This window comes from Pimephales promelas, chromosome 13, assembly GCF_988280905.1.
Source record: "Pimephales promelas chromosome 13, fPimPro1.hap1.1, whole genome shotgun sequence".
Taxonomy (NCBI): Eukaryota; Metazoa; Chordata; class Actinopteri; order Cypriniformes; family Leuciscidae; genus Pimephales; species Pimephales promelas.
In genome coordinates this window covers 8,306,736-8,325,307 of record NC_142781.1, presented here as the reverse complement: position 1 = coordinate 8,325,307, position 18,572 = coordinate 8,306,736, and the positions used below count along the sequence as shown (strand labels likewise).

At 39.6% G+C, this 18,572-nt stretch overlaps 2 protein-coding genes across 8 annotated transcripts in view; one reads left to right on the top strand and one right to left on the bottom strand.

The window, feature by feature from the left end:
* Positions 1-12,012, top strand: part of cep170bb (centrosomal protein 170Bb) — a 34,095-nt gene extending 22,083 nt beyond the window's left edge. For 2 of the 5 annotated variants that reach the window (XM_089118394.1, XM_089118395.1), the window contains exons 7-20: positions 1,177-1,293; positions 1,388-1,882; positions 2,222-3,342; positions 3,575-3,751; positions 3,885-4,017; positions 4,122-5,798; positions 6,001-6,232; positions 6,339-6,498; positions 6,829-6,867; positions 7,275-7,406; positions 7,578-7,666; positions 9,040-9,133; positions 9,211-9,262; positions 9,343-12,012. In XM_089118394.1, the coding sequence (XP_088974520.1) occupies positions 1,177-1,293; positions 1,388-1,882; positions 2,222-3,342; positions 3,575-3,751; positions 3,885-4,017; positions 4,122-5,798; positions 6,001-6,232; positions 6,339-6,498; positions 6,829-6,867; positions 7,275-7,406; positions 7,578-7,666; positions 9,040-9,133; positions 9,211-9,262; positions 9,343-9,515 (4,691 nt within the window). In that variant the 3' untranslated portion in view covers positions 9,516-12,012. The remainder of the gene's footprint in view (positions 1-1,176; positions 1,294-1,387; positions 1,883-2,221; positions 3,343-3,574; positions 3,752-3,884; positions 4,018-4,121; positions 5,799-6,000; positions 6,233-6,338; positions 6,499-6,828; positions 6,868-7,274; positions 7,407-7,577; positions 7,667-9,039; positions 9,134-9,210; positions 9,263-9,342) is intronic. The other 3 variants (XM_089118396.1, XM_089118397.1, XM_089118398.1) reach the window with 3 other exon arrangements.
* A 3,011-nt stretch (positions 12,013-15,023) lies between these two features.
* Positions 15,024-18,572, bottom strand: part of plekhg3 (pleckstrin homology and RhoGEF domain containing G3) — a 97,954-nt gene continuing 94,405 nt past the window's right edge. For all 3 annotated transcript variants that reach the window (XM_039667128.2, XM_089118392.1, XM_039667129.2), the window contains one exon: positions 15,024-16,875. In XM_039667128.2, the coding sequence (XP_039523062.2) occupies positions 15,962-16,875 (914 nt within the window). In that variant the 3' untranslated portion in view covers positions 15,024-15,961. The remainder of the gene's footprint in view (positions 16,876-18,572) is intronic.

Below are 18,572 nucleotides of genomic sequence, written 5' to 3'. Positions count from 1 at the left end.
CTTTTTAAAATACAGATTGTTTCAAAGCAGCTTTACGGAGATAACAGAAATATATTGGGAAAAAAAGTTTGTTGTGGCTTATAACAGATCTAGAAGAAAATAGTGTCATAGTCCAGCTTAAGTTCAGTGATGGTTATTTTTTGTTAGAAAAAAAAAGTTTTAATTTAGTTATATAGTCGCTCTGGAGAAAACAGCGCCCAGGTCAGTTCAGTTCTTATATAATGGTGTCAATGCAGGCAGGTCAGATTGTGAAAATGTAATGTCCAGTATACAGGACGTTAAGTAGGCTTTTAAGTAGACACTTAAAAGCCTACTTAACCTCCTGTATATTATATTACACAACCACTTATAACCACTTACACATGGTTAACAAAAAAAATTATATAATCATATTAAACGTAAACCATTAAACCTAGTATTAATCTTTGCATACTAACTATACTATGCATTATTTCAGAAGTTTTGATTAATATTATTTCAATATTTTATCTAAAAACTCAAACCCTCATGTTGATTTTTCTATTTCAGTTTCTTTGTAATAAAATAGAAATTACATATAGAAACATTCACTAGTGATGTCAGACTTTTAGACACTACTGTATGTACAGTATATAGATTTAAAGAAAAGTAAAAGTATTCATTTCCACAAAATAATAAAAAAGGCACCCTCTTCCTACATTTCCCAGATAATCATAAACAAGTAAAACAAAGCTAATAAGAAGTAAAACAATACCTTTACCAACTTATTTCACAATACTTTTTAGTTACCCACAGGTAAAAAATTGAACACTAGAATATTACAAACTGGTAAGCCAACTAAGTAACTGTTGTTGCCACACAGCAAATGAGCATAGATCCCACTCCTAACTCAAAGGTAAGCACTTCTCACTCAGCGTGCACAAACACACATAGACAATTTCCAGTCTGAGGTTGGGATCGAGAGTGTTACAGCATTGGCTTCTGTGAGCGCACCATTTATACTCCTCTGCTCAGACATGCTTACAATGAGTTGCAGCTGATAATAATTAACCTGAGTGAGAGGAAGAGAAACAGAGCACAACACAGGGACCCCAAGCATTTTCTCACAACAAATAATATTAGAACAACCTGGGACGTAACAATACCCAACTCATCATCTCTCTTTCACTTTCTGTGTTTACATGTGTTCCTCTTCAGAGTCCCCTATACCCCGGCCAACACCATTGTATGGACAGCCATCATGGTGGGGTGAAGAGGACTCTGGGAACAAGGGAACACACAATGAAGTACTAAGGTCAGGGGATAATCATTCAGGTAAGCACTTGTCCTCCCTTACGGACACTTTCATGAGTTGTGGACATTTGTCTCATTAGCATATTCATAGTTTGGTGTGGGTGTCTGTTGACAGAGATCACAAAGGAGATAGCTGAGGATGAATTTAACGTCTCTGTTCAAGAGATCCGTGACAGCCAGGCCAAGTCAACGTACATGTACAATCGAGAGCCCAGCTATTTTGAAATTCCAACAAAGGAGTTCCATATGCAACCCAAGTCCCCAACGACGGATTTGATTGACATCCCAACCAAAGACACCAATGTTTCTCTGATTTCTACTCCTCCAGTTGTCCAAAGTCATGCTTCTTTTACTATCGAGTTTGATGACTGCATGCCAGGCAAGATTAAAATCAAGGATCACGTGACCAAGTTCTCCTCTCGTCAGCGAAGCAAGCAGCTGCAGCCCAGTAATTCTCTGGCAGACACGCCCACAGAGGTTCTATCAGCTGAGAGCAAGGTGGCAGATTGGCTTGTGCAGAGTGATGTCAGCATGATGTGCAGGCGGCCACCCTGCGAGGATGTGTACAGCACTAAGAGTGACTTAGCAATGCATATTCGGACACTCAAAGGTAAGAGACATCTTGCACTTCCTTAAATTGACTTTCTGTTAGACTCACACTGACACAAAATGTTCTAAAATGTATGTACGTACATGTGTCCTATCTCCTATGTGAATACCTTGTTTCTCTTTCTGTGGCTGTGCCTGCCTTAGTAGACGAGGCAAGCTGGCTGTAGTCTTCGTAAAAACAAACTTCAAGCTTTGATTGTCATGATTTTAGAAAGACACAAAAGATTATAGAATTGACATACAGGTTACGAGGAATGCTCAACTGCGTGATTTTTATTATATTCTTTTTTTAGAATTAGATTGACAGCCATAATATACACTATATTTGTAATCCTAACAGGACACCATCATGATGATGGAACCCAGAGTGATTCAGAAGACCCTGTACTGAATGGAAAACGCAGCAAGTCACATCATTCTGTGCAATCGCAATCATCAGTACAGTCACAGCAGTCAGCTCAATCAAAGGCATCTGAACCATCAGAATCAGTTCTGTCCCAGCCATCTGTCTCAATGCAAAAAACTCATCATCCTCAGTCAGTCTCACCACACAAACCCCATCAAGGTGATCTTGATGAAAGTGAGGCACATCCTGTACAAGAAGCCTCCTCCCCTCACCAGACGGAGGTTAAGCCCATTCCCCCTGAGCCTCACACCCAGCAGGCCTTCATCATTGAGTTCTTTGATGATAATCCCAGAAAGAAGCGATCACAGTCCTTTACCCACAACTCTGCCCATGCTGACTCCTACTCTGCATTGAAGGCCAAACTAGAGAGACGCAAAGGTCTGGCTCATGGGGAAAGGCCAGCCTCTGTGCATGGGCATCTTCCTCCAACACAGCAAATCACTGTTCCACTGAAAGGTTCAAGCCATGGAGGTTCACAGCGATCAAGTTCACTGAAGAGAGAGAAAACAGAAGACAATGGGACCAGCACATCTTTATTAGGGACCTCTTCTCGCTCTTCACCAGTTATAACCATTAAGCCTTTTGGGAGTGTGGGCAAGAAGTCCAATCTTGCTCAGGAATTTACTGCAGAGTTCTTGAAAGATACAGGAAAAACTTCCCCACCTCCCTTGTCTGCCCCACCTGTGATGGTATCCCCATCACACACTCTTTTACCCTCCCCAGCAGAGACCCCTGGACCCTTATCTCTGTCGTACCCATCTTCTCCTTCTCAACTTCCTGCATTATCATCCCAGTCTCTTCTCCCAATATCCTCCACTGCCCCCGTCCCTTCACAAGCCCCTGGAAGGGGTCCAGTTTCTAGTGCCTCCCCAGTCTGCTCAGCTGGGACATCTATGCCCCCGTTTTCAACACTATTAACTAGTGATGTTGAAACTAAGGGCTCAAGGGTGACACGAGCCGAGGAGGAGGACAGTCTGAGTGATGCTGGTACCTACACAATTGAGACAGAGTCACAAGATAAGGAAGTGGAGGAAGCTAGAAGTATGATTGACCAGGTGACAAAGCCTTTTCTTTTTCTTGAGATTACAATTGGTGTAAAATTCTCCTATTTCAGTGTATTGGAAATCGTGGCTCTTTCATTGTATTGAATGAAATGTTTCAGTTGTCCGAAACATAAATATCTTTTTCAACTTCTGGTGTGAATTTGAGGTGCACCACTTGTTTGACCAATGTGGTCTAAAAATGTTTGAGTAGTGTTTGAGGAACATATTTGTTCTCATTTTACAGGTGTTTGGTGTTTTAGATGCACCAGAATACAGTGGTCAGACTCTTGGAGTGTATAGGCCTGTGATTGATGATGGTAAAGATGAGCAACTATTCTTTAGTCATAGCCACGGTATGGCCGCTGATATAATGTCGACATCATCACAGGGCCATGGTGGGGACCAAGTCAAATCACTTCAGGTATTGCAATTATGTTCTGTTCTGTTCTGAAAACAGTGCTCTCATTCATTACTAAATGTTGCCCTAACAGTGTCAGTCAATAGTGAACAATTAATACAATTATGATTGATAGTTGTTGCCCTTCATGATTTAGGCACATCCTGGAGTAGGAGAGCCTAAATGGGTTTCACGCTCACGCTGGGCCAGCCTAGCAGACGCTTATAATGATCCTGGGGCTACACAAGGATCTATGGGAATTCCATCCAAAAATGGGCCTGCGGAAAGAGGTATTTTCATTGAAAGTGGTGTTTGAACAAGTTGGCAATACAATTTTTGATTTCATTATGAATAGCCAACAAAATAATAACTATTCACTCTTTTGGTTTTGAAGATGATAGAGTGACATTAATGATTAGTCAAAGCTTGGATACCTCGGAATCAGATGGCAGTCAAGGTTTCAGGACCAGACGACAACTTCCTCAGGTTCCACCAGGAGAAAAACTGGAGAACACAACCCCTAGTATCTTGATCCGGCATGAAACTACCTTTGACCATGAACCACCAGAGAAAAATTCTAGAGCACCACAGCAGCAGGACTGCAATCAGAGGCTACGTGTCCAAGACGATGTGGACCCAGACAGTCTGAGTGACACCAGCCGTTCAGATGACAGCTCCATCCTTGATAAGAGTGGAAGGAGCCAAGAAAAGAGAGGAACTTCAATACCCTCACCTTCTGAAAATGTAAATCATTCTAGAGGGTTAAGAGAGATGCCACCACCCACTCCCAAACCCACTTCGTTTTATATTGGTTCTGAAGATGGTTCATCCAAGTCAGATGCATCCAAAAGTCCAATTCTTTCACAGCCAGAGAGAGACTTCTCTCCTAAGATACCTCCAACCACTGTCTTGATACGACATTTGAGTGGCCATGAATCGAGGCGTCCAGTGAAGCCCAACTCGTCAGCCCCGAACCTTCAGGCACATAACAGGGATGTGGTGCCCACCAAAGAGACCTCAACCTCATTTGTTCGACAGGAGAGTTTTACCAAAGATAGGCCAAGTGACAACATTCAAGTCAAGAAACTACCACATATCTCTAGTCATCCTGCTTTGAGAAGCTTGGATACAGAGGAAACTGTCCAAGATACATTTCCCTTTCCTAAGGAAGCAGATAAATCATTGGCATCACCAGAAGAGAAGTTCAAAACAGGAAGCTCTCCTGAACAAGAGGATTCCCTGTCCGGTGATTCAGATGTTGATACTGCCAGTACTGTAAGCATGGTCAGCAGTAAAAATGCTCATGTCACTGCACCTAAGAAGCGTACGTCTGCAAGTGACCAGCGTAAGGAGAAATCATCTTCCGTTTCAACTGTAAAAGACAAAGCACGGCAACCTACAGCACGTGAACGGTTATCAGAAAAACGCAGAAATCATGCCTCTGCAGATAATACTAGTAAAGCTGAAATGAGTCGCCGTCTCCAGCTTCGTCGCAGTGCTGGTAACCGTGGTTCTTTAGACCTTTCGGATAATCAGCATGGTCAACCGTTGTGGCATGAAGCTGCTGCTTCTGACCATGAGTCAAGTTCACGGCCCAACACCCGCAAAAAACTCACTGCACCTCTGCAGAAGGAGGACCCCAGTAAGGTGACCAAAGGAAGCCCTCAGGTGCTGACACGATCCAATAGCCTTTCAGCCCCAAGACCAACCCGTGCCTCGATGCTCCGCCGAGCTCGACTAGGTGAGACCTCAGACAATGAGGGTGTAGAGACGGACCGTGCATCTCAGAGCTCCGACCACAGCAAGACTCCTGCTGAAGGCAAGAAACTCTCAAGGCTGGACATTCTTGCTATGCCTCGGAAACGAACTAGATCCTTCACTGTTCCAAGTGACAACGAATCCACCTCAAGCAAGCATGGCATTTCTAACCATCCTACAGAGGCGAGTAGCAGTGCGAGGAAAGGGGCTTCAAGTGAGGTGAGGCAGGTTACCGGCAAAGGGACTGCATCAGTAGGGAAACACTCTTCCACGCGTACCCGCTCTAACCAAGTTAAACATAGTAGCACAGCTGGTGAGTATCTGTCAGTTTAATGCTCTTAGATCTATAAATGCAGTTCCTCCAGACAAGACCACTGGAGTGCCATAACATTTTTTCAACATCTTTAATATTTCTTCATTGTTACTGACAATATTGTGACTTTGTTTCAAATTACAAACATGATACTTTGATTAGAAATGTTCCTTCCCATTTTTTTTATTATTTAAAACTTGAGGTTCCCACCGTAGACAAAAGGATTCAGAATATTCCTCTACCTCAGAGGAGGAGTTTGAGACCAAATCCAACTCTAAGCAAAAGCGCTCCCATGCCTCAGCTTCAACTCAGACACAGACACCACAGAAGACTGTTCAAATGAGGCTGAAATGTGTCTCCTTGGAAACGGAAGAGGACGAAACTCAGAATGAACACTTTCAAAATTGGTCTACTCATAGTGCAGAGATTGCCAGGTTATTTGGTTTTTGTTTTGATTTGATATGCATGCATGTATACACTACCCAATGTATTACCACATTTATGATTGATGATATACTATATAATACTTGTATCCGTTAGGCTGAGTCAAGATCTGGCCAAAGATCTTGCCATTCTTGCACGTGAAATCCATGATGTAGCAGGGGATGGTGACTCCCAGACATCCTCAGGCTTAGGAGCTACCACTTCCCCAGGCTCCATGCCAAATACCCCTGCATCCACTATCTCGACCAGAGAGGAGGTACAGTAGGCCTAAAGTTTGTTTGCTTGGTTAAATGGCATCCCATCATATACAATGGCCCATTCCACTACCTTTTCAGTATGAAGCAAAACATGCTGCAAATGTTTACAATCGCCTCATTAGCACAATGAGGAGAAAACATAGTAGATAAAATGCTAAAGTCAAAGGTAACAAAGCATGTTAAGTAACTAAGAAGTCATGGTGAAGTAGCATGATACACCTCCAGATACACCTTATATTGTGTCCCCAAAGAGGATTAAGACTAAAGTACAAGGTTTTTTTTTTTGTAATCTTGCATACTTTTTGTTGTATATTTTCTCTTTTGTGCAGAGACCATATGCATCATTACAGAGGTTCCTGTTACCTCAGGTGCTTAGTTCATCACTCATTATCACCAAAATTAACGTACTAACAGCTGTCTGATGTTCACCTTTGGATCCTGTTGTTGAAACTGCTGCTCTAATTGATTTATTCCCTAATGCATCCCTAATGCATGGAACTTCACTTCCAAACTCACTCTTAAGGCTGTATGTTCACAAAACAGGTTATGTTCACTTTAAAGAGTTTGTCCCGCCATGTTGACTGTGAACATAGAACCCTTTGCTATTCACAATTGAATTAGCATGATCATACAGATATCTTCCCAGAATTGTGTCTCTGAAGCCTCCATTGTAATCTGAGCTCAGAGATGTATGTCTGTTAACATCAAATTTTACCTGCCATTGTCATGTCCACGTGTTCTTACTAGTGCTTTCCCATCCCTGATTAATCTACAGCTGGTACAGCATATACCTGAGGCAAGTCTGAACTATCAAAAGGTTCCTCCAGGCTCAACTAGTCCAATAGACCAGGACTCAAATATGAACGACCATGACAGTTCCAGACGGCGTCCCTGGAACCGTGAAGAGGTCAAATTTGGTCAAATCCTTTGCTCATTACACTAATAAACTGATCCATTAGTTATTTGCTTAGGGTGTTATAACCTTCATAGCCAATGGCAGTGTCTCTCAGATACGGTATAGATAAACCACAATTACATCCTTTTTAATTTTAACCTTTGACTCTTAATTTAATCACAGGTAATTCTGGACAATCTAATGCTGAACCCAGTCTCCCAGCTCTCCCAGGCTATCAGAGAGAACACGGAGCAACTAGCAGAGAAAATGAAGTATGATTCCTATTTAAAGTTCAAATAGGCTTTAGGTATATCATAACCATAAACCACTTGCTAGCTGTTAAGCAGAGGATTTGGAGATTAACGGAATGGAGATTCTCATCCTAGAGAATATGTAAAAATATGTGTAGTCTTCAATATTTAAACTGTGTATCTGCTAAAGATTGACTTTGTCAACTTTAGGAGGTCACTAGTACAGTGGGGCCAAAAAGTATTTAGTCAGCCACTGATTGTGCAATTTTTCCTACTTAGAATAATGTAATTTTCATCATAGGTGCACTTAAACCATGATAGACAAAATGAAAAAAATAAATAAAAAATTCAGGAAATCACATTGTAGGATTTTTAAGAATTTATTTGTAAATTATGGTGGAAAATAAGTATTTGGTTCAACTAAATACTTTGCCATAACCATTTCTGCATATAACATAACCATTGCTGGTTTCCGGGCTGTCGCTGGGCAACACGGACTCCACAAATTTTCTATGTGGTTGAGGTCTGGAGACTGGCTAGGCCACTCCAGGACCTTGAAATTCTTTTTACGGAGCCACTCCTTCGTTGCCCAGGCGGTATGTTTGGGATCATTGTCATGCTGGAAGATCCAGCCACGTTTCATCTTCAAGGCTCTAACTGATGGAAGGTGGCTTAAAATCTCACGATACATGGCCCTGTTCATTCTTCCCTCAACACGGATCAGTTTTCCTGTCCCCTTTGCAGAAAAACAGCCCCAAAGCATGATGTCGCCCCGTCCCCCCATGCTTCAAACATGACGAGTTGAGTTTTTACCGAAAAGTTCTATTTTGACCACATGAAATTCTCCCAATCCTCTTCTGGATCATGCACATGCTTTCTGGAAAACTTCACACGGGCCTGGACATGTACTGGCTTAAGCAGGGGGACACGCCTGGCACTGCAGGATTTGAGTCCCTCTCGGTGTAGTGTGTTACTTATGGTAGCCTTTGTTACTTTGGTCCCAGCTCTCTGCAGGTCATCAGGTCCCTCCGTGTAGTTCTGGGATTTTTGCTCACCGTTCTCATGATCATTTTGACCCCACGGGATGAGATCTTGCGTGGAGCCCCAGATCGAGGGAGATTATCAGTGGTCAACTATGAAGTTGAAGTGTATCTATGATGAAAATTACAGACCTCTCTTATTATTCTAAGTAGGAGAACTGATGCTTGCACAATCAGTGGCTGAATAAATACTTTTTGGCCCCACTATGCCATACAGTCGTGTCTGTACAGTACAGTAGATAGCTTTAAAGCTAATAGACTTGAAATTCACAAAATTTCGATGTTCTTTAAAACAAAGTGATTTGTCTGTATAGTCCCACAAATATTGAAACACAAATATTGTGTTTCTTTTAGAGTTCTGTTTCATAACAAGACTGAAGTCTGGGAGGAAATCGAGGCAAAAATCAATGCTGAAAATGAGGTTCCTATCCTGAAGACATCTAATAAGGTAAATTAAAGGCAATTTCTAAGACCAGACTTTAATTTCTGAGATTTTCTAATCTATTTTCCTTGCTTTGCAAACAGGAAATCTCATCTATTCTCCAAGAACTGCGACGAGTCCAGAGACAACTTGAGGGTGAGATCTTTAACTTTCACCTTGTATGCTACACATTCTGGGGTTTTCCCTATATCCATTTGTGTTTTGTCGTACCTTAGTGATCAACACTATTGTTGAGCCTGGAGGAATCCTAAAGATGCCCCCTATGGCACCTTCTCCCAGGGGAAAAAACAAATCTGCTTCCAAGGAGTTTACCAATCCCACGTCTAGTAATGCCAATGCAAGTGCAAAGCGAGGTCCCAAAGGGCCCGAGGGTGGCCGATATGTATAAGAATAGTAAACAACTGCACATTTCTTTGGAGACTGCAATATTTGTGGCGTATTTGTAAAAGGACTGTAAGACTACCTGTGGTGCAAATATGCGTCATATGCTTTCTCTAAGACTGCGGACATACTTCACAAGCTAAAGTAGGTTGTAAACATTGTTCTTTTCAACAATTGTAATCAGTGGCTTGCTTGAGCGATTGTCCATATGCCATGTTGTCATTCATGATTGAGTGAATGCGTGAGTGTTGTGTTGCCGTCTGTTTTGAAAACATTGTAGCATTCAATTCACTTTCCAACCCAATTCACTGTCAATCATGAAATGCACTTGGCTGCTACAAATCTACAGCATGACAAAAGGGTGAATACGCAATACTTAGTGCTTGCCTTCAACATGGGCATAGACATTAGCTTGCTTTGCCAGAAAAAAAAAAATTTACCAGTTGTTTTAGATATAATGCTATCGTGCTATAATGCTATTAATTGAATATTGCTGCTTCTGAGAATATGGCTACTGTTGAATTCCCAGATTTGGCAAGTTAAAATATTGTTAATAGTATCAAAATTATTGTTAAAAGTAATCAACCTTTGGCATAAATGTTTAGTTCGGTGACTGGGAGGGGATAGGTTTGGTTCACTTTTCTAGTAGCCACGAGTTCCTATATTGAGATCATTTTTTGAAAATCTAATAAAAAAAATTAATTAAAATCAACCCGTGGCAAAAATTTTAAAGTAACACAATTCCATAGGAAAACCATTTCATTTCAGTTGAATATATATATATATATATATATGGATATATAGACTAGTACAAGCTAATTTTTCTTCAAAGAAAAAATAATCTTTCTCAGCTAATGTTGTAAACTATACAGGGAAACCTTTCAACTGGTACTTTATTTTTAAAGGTTTAAATTAACAACTGATTTCAATATAATTGCATAGAAGGGCGTTTTTATAACAATGACATTTGAATGATATAAGAGTACAAATACAATGAATATGTATGTCACATTCACTGAATGTCATGTTAAGATGTTGTGGATCAACTTAAGGTTCCCACAAATCAATATCTCATGGCCGGGACAAACCTAAGTGAACCAGACTTGTCCCCTCATGGTCACCGTAGTTTTGCAACTACAACACACTGTATGTCTGGAGTGTTAAGGGTGTTTAAGTTTAAAAGTGTAAGTGACTGCTAGGTTAGAATCATGTGTGATGCTGTGAAGTGTTGTTGCTGTGTGTTACAGGTTAAAACTTGAAAAAACGGGTTACCTTCACCCTGCCCCACTATATTATATGCTTTTATGATTGTATGCAACAAAGTGATTGTTTTTTAATTTGGGCAGACAAAGAGCTATCTTTGGTGAGAACAGAAAACAGCTGGATGTAACAGGCTATCACCCCTACGTTTACATTAGCCATGTATTCTTTAAGTGTCATATATTCTATGTATTTGTTACTGTGAATGTTTTAAAAGCATCAAAAGGATGTTTAAATATCCTGAATGAGATCCACAACAATAATGTTACGCTAATATTCAATTTAGGAAATTGTACATATTTGTAAGGTAACAGTGTTGAAAACCATTGGGTTAGAGTTCAAATTAGACCTTTGGGGTAAGATGCCCCCCTGAAGAATTCACCTGGAGGGCTGTCAGAAGCTTTTCAATAAAACCCATAGCCTAAATGAGTGAAATTAGTTCATTTGAATTCAGTGTGGCTATTATGACATATCTTCAATTATAATAGGGTCAATGAAATATGTAAATATTCATAATTACATGTATGTAAATCATGGAATAAATTTGAATCATGAAGTCAGATGAATCTCTTTTAACTGGGATTTTGCCATAAATGATCTGTCATAAGTTCTTCAATTAAAAAGTAATGCTCAATTGGTTGATTTTGAATTTTATGATTATGACTTTTAAAATAAATCGTTTATACATTCATAGTTTCCCCCAGGAAGGGGCCATCTTACGTTATAAGAACTCTCTTAATTTTACAACGTTTCTATTTATTTTACTTAATATGACTGATGCACTGCACGTTAAACTTATTTCGAAATATTTTAAGTTCCAAAGTTGATGTACTGTACATTGTTAAGGGGGGCATATTCCCCCATTTTAGTTTGCAACTGGCCGTAATAGAAATATTGTGACAACCAGTATCTTCTGATGACAACAGCGTGAATGTGCCGTGAACAGCACAACTGTACATACAGTACAACACATCTTTCTGTCTACCAGCGTGCCGTCAACACACTGCATTATAACGACACCATGTTAGTATTGTATTTGCTTTGTGTCTGTAATTGTGATCTTCCATTACAGCATTTGTTTCGATTTATTTATTACGTACCATTTGACGTTAAAAAGGCTCCTACAATCCTGGTGTCAATCTTGGATAAAATGTTTCCAAATATCTGCACTAAGAAATGATTGTATACAGTAGATTTGTTTAGTGGTTTATCAGCTCACCATTAAACAGTTTGCTTTTTTTTTACCTGGGTGTTATGAATGGTTTATTGTATCAAATGCAAATGAAATCATTTTTATTGCATGTGCACCATGTTATAGAACTTTAGTTCATCAATTTATTATACAGAAAATCTTTTCTTTTGAAAGATAGTCTAAAATTTATAACAGTAGTGTGTGTTTTGAGAGGCTTCCATAAAAATTCAGATCCAGAAAAATAATAGGCTATACTGTTGGACATGTGTGAGACTTTTTTAGGTCAGTCATAATTTTTTAAAGCAAAATAAAATGAAATGAAGACTAGATGAATGCACACGTACGACTGCAGATGAAGATCACTTCATCTGGAAAGCATCTGTTGTTTACTAACATCTTTAAGATATCAGTTTTACATTTTAAATCTTAAACAACTTAGACATTTTCGAAACATCTATTTAACATCTATTTGAAAACGTACTATAGATGTATTGCACATGAGCAAACTCTTTCAGATGTAAACACGCACATAAAATAGACGTCTCCATGATGGATGTGTGCTAATGAGAGGCCACATTAATGAAACGATTTCAACTAGTGTGTACGCACACCGTGCTGAAACCGTGCTCAGGTCCCTTTTTTTTTCTTTTTTTTTTCTCCCACCACCAACCCCCCTCTCTTCGGAGGACAACTTTATTTGTTTATTTATTTACTTTTATTTTTTATATTATTACAGAAACTGTAATATCTTTTTTTTAAGTTCACACACCATATGTTATCTTCAGATTACATTTATAGTCAGTGCCTTTAACTGTTGTCCTACCATAACCTATATGACATAACCAAATGTTTTAGAAGATCCTTATGAGGGCATGGGGGGCAAGTACCATATACAAATTGATACGCATAACACTTCTTTTCCCACAATACTGCTCTGGCTTAGAAATGACATGGAATCGGGATTGCCTAGACATAGACTGGAAACAGGCTTGTGCTAACTGCCGACCACTGGGCCAGTCCACAAACTGATAACAGGATTGTACTGTGACTGCAGACTGCTGGACCAGAACACAGACTGGATTATGCTGCCTGGAGACTGCTGGACTGGTCCACCGGCTGGTGACGGGCTTGTATTAGTTGCAGACTGATAGGCCGGGACACATACTGGTGATGGGTTTGTGCTGACTGCAGGCCACTAGGCTGGGGACACAGACTGGTAACGGGAATGTGCTGACTGTAAACTGCTGGGCTGGGACACAGACTAAGAGCTGGTTTATGCTAAATGCAGACCTCTGAGATCTGGTCCACAAACTGTGAGCTGGCTTAAGCTGGTTGTTGAATGCCAGACTGGTCCACAGGTTGTAAGCTGGCGTAGTCTAGTTGTTAGATGCCAGACTGGACCACAGATTATGAACTGACTTGGGCTGGTTGTTGGATACTAGACTGGTCTGCCGATTGTGACCTGGCATGTGCTGGTTGTTAAATGCCACAGACCTTGAGCTGACTTGGGCTGGTTGTTGGATGCCAGACTAGTCACAGATTGTGAACTGACTTGGGCTGGTTGTTGGATATTTTTAGTGATTTAGTCCGACTCCCATTTTGCAATTGGTAATGGTAATTTGGAAATGACTCTATTTTCGATAATATTTTCACTATTATCAAAAATATATAGTCATTTCCAAATTAGATACCAAGGCTTCTGAATTTTGTAACACTTGGTGGGAGTTCCAGGTGTATTTGCTTAAGAGGGAATTTTTTACTTATTGCTGATTCGAGTTGTTGACATTCTGGATATCTGTTATTACTTATCGAGTTGTTGTGAGGTGATTATTTGAAATGGTAAAAAGTTACAGTTATGGATTAAATGCTCTAAATTCCTTTGTTTTTCCATTCGATAAAATTAATCATATTTTTGTTTAGTGTGATATCAGGATTATTCCATTATTCCGTTCTGATGTAGCCTCCTTGGGTGAAAAGTCGAAGAACTGCAGCAGGCCTATATTTTTGTGAACAGTGCATTTACAGATGCGGCCATCATGTGGCGTACTTTCATCGGCTTTTAAAATGAAAACATCCTCATTCCTCACTGTTTCTTGTCAGACGAGAGTTCAATTACAGTTCAAGTACACGGACTTGATTGAGAAACTGAGATCATTTACGACTTTTCCTTTGCCCCTCATGATTCAGAAATATCACATCACTGTAAATTTGTCTCAGTGTGCATATTTAGAGGCCCAGTCATTTGATTCATCAATGATTGAAGTAACACAAAACAGGATATTCAGAACTATTATTTAGAAAAATATAATTTTATAGTAATTTTAGAATTGTTCTATAATTAAACATAACGAAAAAATATTAGTTCAAAAACAATTCCTATTTGAACCTTACTGTGAAGTGAACTGCAAATGAACTGCAAATGAACAATTCTTCTACAGCACTTATTAAATCTTAGTTAATATTAATTTCAACATTTACTAATTACATTATTAAAATCAAAGGTTGTAGAAGTTCACAGTGCATTAACTAATATAACAAGGAACAGCTGTATTTACACTACAATAAGTTTCATTAGTCAACATTAGTTAACATGAACTAAGAATGAATAATACTTATTCAGCATTTACTAATCTCTTATAATTTTGCTAAATTTGTAAATCCAAAGCATGTTGTATGACTTTGGCTAGGTGAGGGATTCAAAATGCCGTTACATGTTTTGACATATTTAAATGCTGAAATTCTGTTACAGTTCTGTTACGTCTCAGTGATGGCTAATGCTGAATGGCTGCACATAGAACTAAGAAAAACTCAAATTAATGAATATCAAAATTATCAAGAAACTAATATCAAACCATAAACTGACATGGAGGCTTCTTGGTAAGATTTGTATTTGAGGCCTACAGATCAAAGTCATTAAAATGGGACAAACAAAATCTGTCCAAGTCTTTGCTAAGGTGAATTTCCTTGGGTTTTATTATGGAGTGAATTTTCCAGACTTTCCATTTTATGAACTGTATTTTTTTTTTTTGGTGCATTTGTAATAAGTCAGACAGACAGATAGGAGGAATCAATAGAATCTTAATAAATAACAGAGAGAGAGAGACACACACACAATCAATAAGAGAGCAGTTATAAGGAAAATGAAAGATTTCACAAAGACCAGTCTATCAGAATGGGCTGCTTGACCAACAGTGTTTACATACATTTACATTTTTACATTTTTTTAAATTGTTGTATCCCCCAAAGTCTGATGTTAGCGGCAGATTCATCATGCACCACAATGACGCATAATAAGCTTAACATTTTAGACAAAATTGTCATACTGGTTCTTACAGTATGTCTTTACACATTAGAATCTAGTTTCCTAGAAAAAAGGGACTAAATCTACTTTACAACAAAGGTACATATATACATTTGGCCCATGTATGCCATCTACAAGCAAACTTTAACATCTCTTTTAGTTTAAAAGTTAAATAAAACCCAGTTTTCAAGTGGTCCGTTCCATTTAGAGTCTAGACTGGAATTACACTAAAGTCTAGTCTATACTAGCAGAGTATACTGTATTTCATGAATTGAAATACTTTTGCCAAAATTTTAACAATCATGAAGAAAAATGTCATTGCCTTTACATTTGTGTAATATGACTACCAAACGCATACATGTAATATCTACAAATATGCGAATGGTACATCAGAATAAATGCATGTACAAAAATGTACAATATTTACACATGCCTGTCTAGCATCCAGGCCATAAAAAACCCCACATGTTTCTTATATGTTTAACAGTAGACAACATAAATCAAACAGTGTCCAAAACGTAAAGAATATTAGGTTTGAGGTTTAAATTCGCCAAATGATTTATTTGGCTACAGCATAATATACGTATATTGACCATGCCTTCAGTGGTCAAGACATTAAAAAAGAGAGAAATTAATGAAGCAAAGTATTTCACAGCCAACAACTTTACAGGATTTCTAAAACATAAAATACATATCGATTTTATCTTATGCTTTGGAATTTTTCTCTGAGGTTCTTGACAACGCTTTGTTGACTAGCGTCCGCCTTCTTCCCAGAATCCAATGCATTTTTAACAACATCATCTAGGGAATCACTAGGGGATGGAGCTTTCTCCAGTTTTTTGCTCCTCTCTGTCTTTGATCCTCCCTCTTCCCTCAGACGGTATTCCTCTGACTCCTGATATGCCCGACAGCGGTCAATGACAGCCATGATTGAGATCTTCTCACGAGAAGTTGGAGAACGAATTTGGACGTAGCCATCATCTGTTGTTATTTCCTGTTTCATGCACTCTTTGGTAGGTAGGTCCATCTCTACTGTTGGTGTATCCTCAGGTACTTTCTCAACCACTAATATATTCTTCTCATTCGGAAGGGTAGCTTGAGCGGAGACATAGTAGCCACTGCTGGCGTTTTTACTCTGAAAACTACGCAGATCACTCAAGTACAAACTACCCAATTTTTGGTCCAGAGAGCCAGTACGATTCTTCCGAGTTAGCAATTCTCCCGTATCCCTTCCCGGATAAAGTGTGTGAATTGAAGAGTCCGTGGAGCCATTGTAGGCGAGTATGCGGCTTGAAGAGCAGCTAGAACGTCTTCTAGAAGTGCTGTCGAACGTCCTCTCTGCCACAGAACGACTTTGGCCTGCTGGGAACTGAGAAGACGAGCTGCCGAAGTGTGTATATTTCGAGCGAAGCTCACGGACGTCTGGCCAGTTGAAGTTCTCAGGTGGAGGACTAAGAGGGCTCCTGGAATGGGACAGATGTGGGGACATGAACTTTGGGCTACTGACAGAATTAGGAGTGTGGTCTGGGCTGGGAGTCACAAGCTGGGACTTCTGGTCTTTTTCATAATCAGCCTGATCATTTGCAGTCATGGACAGCATCAAGTCTGGTTTACCTGTGGAACAGCAAATTATAAGATCACTTTATGTTCATTTTACAGTGCATGAACAACATTAAGTAGAATCACTGCAACCAATATACATTTCAGCAACCACTTTAAACTGGAAACCAACACGAGCAGAACTCAAAGTTATTTTTTATACATACAACATCTGCACTGATTACTTATGAGACATGGAGGAGATCCATGGCCACGCGAACAAGAGGAAGAGCACACAGTCGCCCTTTGCCAAGCATTCTGCTTGCTAATGTCCAATCTTTTGAGAACAAATGGGCTCTATGCACGGCGGTATTTCCGGTGAAGGATTAAGGATGCTCAATAACTTCCGCCGATCGTAGAGTCCAATGCAATACCGAGAATTTATATTGAATTTTATACTCCATGGTTATACTAAAGAAACGTTAGTCACAAAAACAGATAAAACAGACACCCCTCGTTGTGTTTATGCTTCTTTTTAAAATTATATTAAATAAACATAACTATATATAAAATTACATCTAAACGTATGTACGTTTCGTTTCAAAGACGGGAGGACAGTAAATTTTGAAGACTCTGCCATAATCCCGTTTTCATCGGTTCTCCTCAGCTTAAATCTCCACAACCGGAAATGGACGAGCACCCTTGCGTCAAATGCGGAACTTATGCGTGCATATAGCCCATTGGATGATCTTAGAGCCAGGATAAGATTTCAACGTGACATTTAGAGACTGGAACATACACTGCCTGTCTGAAACTTGGCTGATGTCTTTGGTGGCTGTTACGCCATCCGATAACTTCTCAGTTTTACGGATGGCTAGAACAATGGATGAAAGTAAATCCAAAGGTGGAGGAGTTTATTTTATGACTAATAATAAATGTTGTGGAACATTTCCACTCTTTCCTGCTCCTGTTCACCTCATGTGGAACATCTATTTTATTTGCCCTGTGAGTTCACATTCATCATCGCTGCTGCTGTACACATCTCACCTCAGACAGACACAGGTTTGGCTTTGTCCAAGTTTAATGATGTGCTTAGTGCTACATAAACAAACTTCCAGATGCTCCCTTCGTCATGAAGGTGGTCTTTAATATAGCAGGTTATGCCGAATTTTACAAACATGTATCCTGCGGGAGGCCCAGTGTTCTGCCTGAACGATAGTTCATGAACGCGTTCATATTTTGGGGCGAAGGTGAACTGAACATACTGTATTACTGCCTGATGAACATTACTGTGAACGCGTTCATTCTGGTGAACGCACGCTCTCTCAGTTTAACTTCGTACAATAGGGTGCCAGATTTGTATAGAGCCTTCTAGGCGAAAACCCGGCTAAAACACATATACAGGCCTTAATATGTAGCCAAAAAACACCCAATCTGCAACACCAGCCAGCAGTGTCACGCCGCGGCCGCCGTCGACAAAGCAGCGAGCGAGGCGGCATCGGATGATCATTTAAACGGATTTTATGACGAGATCGGTGAGGCAGGAAGGGAAAAATCTTACATTTCTATGCAAACTGCCAGTCGATAAAATAATTGTTGTCTGTGGTTGTAAATGAGCTGTGGCAATAATAATTTAAAAAAAAAAAGAGCTCGCAACGTATGGAAAAAAAGAACTATAAATGAACTAGTTCATTTTTTAAAGTATGAACTATGAACTGAACTAGTTCATTTTAAAATGTGTGAACTGAACTTTGAACTAGTTCAACTTTGAA